Raw genomic sequence first — 8111 nt, 5'->3', positions numbered from 1 at the left:
CATTAATACTTTCAAATCACTTTCAATTAATGTAGATTAATTGTTATATATAGAGAACTTAATTTTACAATATAGAGTTTTTCTTTATATGTATATTATTTTAGTTTTAAAAGTTTAAAATATATTTTATTTTAATTTTAAATAACAATTATATATACAAAGTAAAATAAACATTTTTATTTAGAATATAAAAGATTATTAGAAGTTTCTTACTTATCTCATCACATATTGAACAATAGAAAAAATCTTCAAATAACAATTAAAGAATATAATGTAGAAAAATTGTTTAAGATATTATTTTACAATTTTGTTTGATATTGTGGGGTACGGATTCTTTTAATTTTGAAGAACAACCCTTCAATTTTAATGTCTTCAATTTTGAAAGATCTCCAAAACTCAAGGGCCATTCCTGTAAGAGAGGACAGCCGCAGATACCTAATTCTTCCAAATTCGTAAGTTCCCCTATTTTGGAAGGAAGTTCCCTCAACTCATGGTAATCGAAAACTATTAATTCCTCTAGCTTTGTTAGCGTTTCTACTCCATCTGGTAACCTTTCCATACTTGATATATTCCAAAAGTGCAATCTTACAAGAGAAGAATCTTGAGATACCTCGGGAGAATTTTTAGAAATTGCAATTCCACGTTCAGAACAAATTATATCTGTGATGTACATAGCACGCAGATTTGGGGGAAGCTACATATTTGCACACAACAATTATTAAGAAGATGTCAAATGCCATTGTAAAATCTAGTCAGAGCTATTTGAAAAGATAAATATTGCAAATCTTACCTTGTACAAACTCATGCCTTGCGTCAATGGGCCCCAATAGGAGCGAAGATGCTTTAGTTTCTCGAACTCCATCGGTAAATCGGAAGTGCCACTTGGAAGAGTGAGGTCCCTGAGCTGCTTAAACTGGCTATGGCATTTCCCACTGAATGTAATTTGAGATTCTATATAACATGATAATATTCTTAACGAGTTACTCATACAATTCAGATGATATTCGTTAATTTCTATTGGAGGCTGCTCCAACGATCTATCAAAACGGATACCTTTTAGATTTTTGAGTTTCTGCACCAAAATAAAGTGTTATGTTACTATGATTATGAAGAGCAAATATGTTTTGTTTATATTAATTAACAATAGAAATTTTGTACTGACGTACCTCTTCATCTTTCAAACATTCGCTCAATCTCTCGGGCTCTGTAATTCTGCTTCCCTCTGACATCTTTTTCCCTCTTGCTCGGACTATGTCGTGGACAATCATACAGTCACTTTCATCTGTCTTGACCAATGAGGCCTCCTCTAGACCTCTGAACTCCTCCTCTCCAACACTGCATGCCACATATTTATTACCACATCCTGTTGGAAAGAAGCCTGCTATATCTAGGAAAGCCTCTTGAACAGGTGGTAATAATCTGTGGTATACAAAATCAACCATTCGGTCACTTATATCTCCCTCTTCCCCCACCTTCTCTCCTTGTCTAAGCATCTCTAATATTATGTAATCTCTACTTTTACTATTTATAACCAGTTGCGAACCAGCTAACTCCAGCAGAAGTGGAACCCCGCCACACAAATCAAGGAGGTGCTCTATATTCTCTTCATCACTGTAGTCCCACACTTTCTTCAACAAAATCTCTCTGGCCTCTCTTTTTGGGAGAGGAATCACAGCATATTGCTTGCGTTGAATATTCCTGCTGACAAACATGTCTGTCTCTTGCAGATTTCGAGTAGTGACAAGAATTCTACTCTTCTGTGGAAGCCAAGTGCCCAAGTCTGCAGGTAAGAGATCTTCCAGATCTGTACTTTTGAGGCCATTGTCAATGTAGAGAAACAAAGGCTGATCAGGATTCTTTACAGAGAGTGACTTGATCATTCCTCGACCATGGTCACAGTTTGTCAACTTCAGATCCTGTTGGAACAATCCGTACAAAATCTGTTCTTGGAGAACTTTGAGATCATTCTTTGTACAATTTTGATCCATGTGAATTCTACAATATTTATAACTGTGGAGGTCAATATGTGCATAGACAGCATCGGCTAGAGTGGTTTTTCCTATTCCGCCAAAACCATGGACAACCACAACTCTTGCTGATGTATGTTGTGCACTCAAATTTAAAAGTCGAATTACTTCATCCCGTGCACTGTCGATTCCAACTGTAAAATTTGTATAAATTCTCAAATCAATGTTTTTAGCAGAACTCAAAACCTAACATAATAGTTAAAAAGAATGAGTAAAAGATAAGAATATCTTACCTGCCCCTTCATTTGCGTAGAGTTTCTGTGACTGCGAAGCAAGCCTTGGCAGTCTTTTCTGTAAGTCAATAATACCCCACATTTGGAGATCGCTGTACAGACGGTCTATTCTGACTTGGAAGGCCTTTAAACTATCGGCAGTGACTGAAGAAGTGAGAAACCTACACATATTTCAAATTTTCGATTGAGATTATATATAATTCAACCTTGTTTACATTTTTATAAAAAGATAATCTGCTTTGAACCTTTCAAATAAAATGCTAAGACAGAATTTTTTTAAATTTTGACCATTAAACCTTACATTGAAAATTTTCCATTTTATCATACAATTGTTTCACACCAAATTATATCTAACTCGATTTTAACAATATAAATTCTCAACAAAAAAACATCTCAAAAGAAGTTAAACAGTGAAGCTGAAAAACAGGGGATAACTTTTTGGATTTTCCTCGCAAATAAAACTGATCAAGTAATTGAACTCACCTGAAAGCGTTTGAGGTTCCGAGATGGGAGGTGCACAAACAACATCCGACAACGATGCACTCCACTGCCTCCTTTAACTTCTGCTTCTGGTCTGGCATTTGCTCATTCAACTCTACGATTTGCTTCCCAAGATTAACCATAGCTTTCAAAAGGTCAAGGCACTCGATCTTGTTGTTAGACATCTCGTTAAATCTACTAAGTACGAATCCCACTACAGAAAGTGCTGCCCCCACCCAATGAATTTTCCCAGCGCTTTCCAGCAATTTTATGAGGATTTTATGGCTCTCTGCACTCAAGCCATCTATCGAATCTTTCTGTACGGAGAAATCCATCAAAATGTGAGGAAGCTATGATAATCAACATCTACTCTATATATTTAATTCCTTTCCTAAATGTTTTTTTGATTTATAGCCACACATTGATTAATAATTGATTATACAAGTGGAATTGGAGTTTTACAAGAAATTGATTTGAGTGCGCTCTGAAACAGAAGCTTTACCTTTTGAGGAAGTTTGCCAACGTGTTTATCTACTAACTCGAGGAATGTTTGACCATCCTGAATATATGTACTCACTTCTGAACTAGATCCTCCTTCGTCCTTCTCTCCCGACTGCGTTTTGACCAAAATATTATATCCTACCAAGAATATATTAAGAAGCCATGTGTACACAGCCATAATTTTCGAGAACCAAAAGATATTCTTAAATTAGAACCGAAGAAACACCTACTATACAAAACTAAATAAACTCACCGCTATCTTCAATAAATCTTCGAGCAAGTTAATCAGATCTCGAAGCTGGCTCATATCATTGAAATTTTGTAGAAAGGCCTTCAAATCGGTAACAGTGGCGGTTGAAGGTTGAGAAGAGGACGAATGTTGTTGTGGAGATGATGGAGAAGTAGAAACCCCAACATTTGCGGCCTGTTGAGAAGATGATGGAGGGGTAGAAGTTCCAGCATCGGGTGGCTGTGGAGAAGAGGATGAAAGGCAATTAGTGCAGGAGAAACAAGACAATGGAGAAGCAGACTTTCCCATAACTAACAGTCAGGAAATAGAACACAGAAGAAAAAATATATTAAAACGCTCCTCCTTATCCTTTCTTTGGGAACAAGAATGATCGATAACTCACTGGGCTGGCGTGGCCTTCTATCATTCATTCGAGTGTTTTCCAAACAATTGTCAAAGTGGGGCATGGTTAAAAAGATGTATGTGCAAGACAGCTGTATTGAAAAACTTGTTGTGAGACCCACACATGAAATAATTGTGGAATGGCTTGGTGTATTATTATACAAGGCAATATTTTCTTGCAAATTTCAATGTGTGACGTTGAAAAGATGGAAATGCAACATATCTGTCTATTGAAATGACCGAATACACTGACCTTAGAAAGCTAATTGAAGGAGTCTATCTTCAAAGCACGTATAATGAATTGGTCTGGTCAACAAAGTATAATATACATTTTCACATGAGAGGTTCGAAACTTCAGGTTCTTCTTGAAAAGAGGGGGATTAGACAAGGGATCTGTTGCGGCTTTCTCTATTTGTAATGATTGCTAATGTTCTTGGTAGGAATCTTATGAACGAGGCACAAAAGGAATTAAGTCTACTACGACTCTTCCTCCTAAAATTTTTCAATAGTTCTTTGATGATACCTTTCTCTATGGAATATCTTCTATAAGAGAGGTGAAGGCTTGGAAAAGGACTCAAAATGGTTATGCGGAAGTTTAGGACAACATATAAATTATCGGAAAAGTAACCTATATTTCAACAACACAAAGATATGGCCATTCAACAAAGAATTACCATGGAATTGGAATGTTATGTGGCCTCCCTTCCTAACACATTTATCTAGGTCTCCCTCTCACTATAAAAGAAGTGACCCCCCAATTGTGGCATGCGGTGATTGAAAGAATGCAGAGGACGCTGGTAGGTTGGAAGGGGAAGGTCTTAAGCAATGTTGGCAAGCTTCAAACCTGTTTACTTCCTATATCTTTATTTAATATTTGTTGATTCAATGTAATTTCTTGTGAACGGAAATAGAGGAAAGAAAGAAATTAAGCTTCATCAGCTGGGACAAAGTTTTTAAGCCAAAATCCCAAGGAGGCCTGAATCAAAGAAGAGGTGGAGACCTTAACAAAGCCCTAGTGATGAAGGTTGGATGGAAGTTGGCTCAATATTCTGCCCCTTGGTGTTCTATTATGAGAGTTAAGTATTTGAATTCCTAACCTTTCTCCCAAACTCTTTCTAGTGAGGACTTGTCAACTAGTTCAAAGATATGGAATAATATCACCAAGATAAGGAAATAATTGAAAGAGATATGCGACGAACCTTAGGAGATGGTAACCAGATTAGATTCTAGATGGACAAATGGATGGAGGAAATCCCATTACAAGAAACTAACTTGACGGTATTAGAAGGAAGTGAGGAGATTGGGACAGGAGAAAAGGTGAAACACTATATCCAAAATAATCAATGGAAGGTATTCAAAGCAGATAATTTTGATGGTAGGAATGAGTGTTAGTTGAAGAGCTAAACATCAAATTGAAGGGCAATCATATCCCTTCCTTGCAAGACGGGGATAGATTAATATGGAACAAAAGCTCAAATGGGGAATTTTTGTGTGAATTCCTCTTACACTTTCCTAGTGGGTGATAGGGGAGATTCAGAGTGGAAAAATGTATGGAACACCAACTTTATATCCAAAAAATTAACTTCTTCTGGTGGTTCGTTATGCACAGTAGTATTCTAACTATTGCTAACCTTCAAAGGTGCAACATTCCAATGTGTAATAAGTGTGTTCTATGTTATAAGGAAGAGAAGTCCATCCCACACCTCTTAATTTACTGCCCTTACTCTACCCAATTTTGGCAACATATCCTTAAAAAATATATTTAAAAATATGTATTAGCATTGGAAAATAGAAATTAAAAAACATGTAATAGCTCTGGAAAAGAGAAATACTTTATAATTGAATACATAATAAGGACATTTCAAACTAAAAGAAATATAATTGGTATAAATAATTATAGATTGCTCAGTATTATTCAAGCTCATTAATAAAGGCATAGACAAGCCTATGTCCCTTCATTGAGTACATTCTATTAATATCTTATAAAACAAACATTTTCTAGCAGTGAAGTGAAAGCTTCAATTATTCTTGTAACTATAATAGTTTTCATTTTCTAATATTTATATTAAACTATATTACCTTTTTATAATCTTTAGATTAGAATATAAAACAAACATTTTCTAGCAGTGAAGCGAAATCTTCAATTATTCTCATAACTATAATAGTTTTCATTTTCTAATATTTATATTAAACTATATTACCTTTTTATTGTCTTTAGATTAGAATATATTATTCTTTGAGCACTAGAACCAATAAATCAATATGCTATAATAGTTTTCATTTTTCTAATATTTATATTAAACTATATTACCTTTTTATAATCTTTAGATTAGAATACATTATTATTTAAGCACTAGAACCGATAAATCAATATGCATCTCTAGAATCATACTAATAAAGGCCTTGAAAAAGATGAGATGTCAACATGTAAATTATCATGTGTAAAAAGGTCAGAGAGATACGGATTCATCTAGCATACAAAAATATTAGGTTTCAAAGTGAATATAATTCAGAGCTTCTCAAATGGAATTCATGGGTCTGTGTTATACAAAATTATAAGGCTTAAAAATAATATACTTCAGAACTTCCCAAATGAAACTCATGGAATCTGTGTTGCAAAAATATTTACCTAAGAATAAGGATTCCTACAATCAGAGCGCCAACACAAATATAATAATGTGCCACTTCAAATTTGCATTGAATTAATATAAGGATAAAAGTTAGATTTTATCTCTATGATTTAAGTAATTGTCCAATTAAGAATCTATCATTTGGGAGATATTAGAATACTAAATGATAATTGATAGGAACATGAGTGGTTCAATGTTTATAAGTATTATATAGATCAATCTAATCTTTAAGGGATTAGAGATCTAGAATTTTGAATAGGCACGAAGCCTTCAATCTGCAATGATAACCACATTATGTTGTGTTATACTAAATTCAAACAGAAAAACTTATGTAATTAATTATTTAATTTACATTTTGCAACCACACAAATTATAGAAATAAGTTGGAAGTCCACTACTATCAAGCTTTAATTATGTCAATGCTCTAGAATCCCCCAAGTCTAAAATGTATATTCATAGGTAATCAACAGCCCAAAATTCACTAGAAACATTAGGAGTTTTACATAGCTCAAGTTGTACTAAAAAGTCATGTCATAGCTCAAGTATTGCATGCATTTCTATAGAAGCATTGAAAACATATAGCTCATAAGAGATAGCGACACAACTATAAACAAGTTAGAATCTAGTCTACCATAATAATTTGTAATCCTATTTTATAAGGCATATGTGTGCTAGAAAGATTTGAAAACAACACTTGAGTGACTTGCAAATGCATTTTGGGTGCCTCCATGGAATAATTTTAGGATCTGGCAAAAAGTTTTATAGGAAAACCCTATATATTCTCATTTGGTTCGATTAGTGTGAAGCTTGAAAAGTCTTAAAAAAATAATATACAAATAGTAATTTCTCAGCATTTGAAAAATTCAATCCTACACAAACTTGCAGGCCTCATTCCCTCATCACTAGATTGCAAAGGCATGAATTTATGCACTTCCCTGATGTATTCTTCTTTAAAATTTCTGCTGTGATTTTTAGCTTCGAAAAAATGAAATTGTTCCTAAATTTATGTTTAAGTGTAGCATATGAGTATAGTTATAACCATTCAATGTATCAAATTATTCAAATAATCTTTCATTATAAAATTTACCTAAATCTTGAGTAGAGGAGATGTGGTGATGTCATTCTCATGACTGAATGAAGGAATAAAAGTAGTGAGCTTTTTAGTGGACAAAAACTCCCCCAAAATCATTGATTCTCGACTCAATGATGGCCTTCAAAAACAAAGCACCCTCACCATTACAGTGAACAATAGTTCTGCCAAAGGTATCAATAATTAGTTTGTCTACAGCTGATAAAAACTTAGCAGAACTTTAGAGAGCGAGTGCCTGAGATTTTCTACCACATCAATATATGCAGCTAGAGGCATTGCAATAATAAGCGATTGCATAGCGGAATCAAACCATCAGTAGATCAATATTTGAGACCCATGGTGGTGTGGAGTACAATGAAGGGACCCAATAAGTACACACGTTCGAATGAATACATGCACGTGCAGACAGAACAAATGACACGTCTATTCCTTTTGCAACTTGCACATTCCCATTTTGTTATTCTTATTTTTTTTGAAACTTCCCACACCAAAAATAGAAAAGACTATTGGGAAAAAAGC

The 8111-nt window shown here is 34.3% G+C and overlaps 1 protein-coding gene across 1 annotated transcript; it reads right to left on the bottom strand.

Annotated features, from left to right (window-relative positions):
• Positions 1-228: 228 nt before the first annotated feature.
• Positions 229-3914, bottom strand: LOC149559642 (disease resistance protein RML1B-like). The gene is made up of 7 exons (XM_089824222.1): positions 3495-3914; positions 3243-3353; positions 2744-3057; positions 2261-2421; positions 1167-2161; positions 791-1072; positions 229-694 (listed from the first exon to the last, which is right to left on the bottom strand). Exons 1-7 carry the CDS (start codon positions 3777-3779, stop codon positions 287-289), a joined length of 2556 nt encoding a protein of 851 aa, XP_089680348.1. The 5' UTR covers positions 3780-3914; the 3' UTR covers positions 229-286.
• Between the last annotated feature and the right edge of the window lie 4197 nt (positions 3915-8111).

Source organism: Cupressus sempervirens, chromosome 4 (assembly GCF_028749045.1).
Source record: "Cupressus sempervirens isolate cs-2001-9-10 chromosome 4, ASM2874904v1, whole genome shotgun sequence".
Classification (NCBI taxonomy): domain Eukaryota; kingdom Viridiplantae; phylum Streptophyta; class Pinopsida; order Cupressales; family Cupressaceae; genus Cupressus; species Cupressus sempervirens.
The sequence above is the reverse complement of the archived record's forward strand: the minus strand, read 5'-3'. Positions and strand labels throughout refer to the sequence as shown.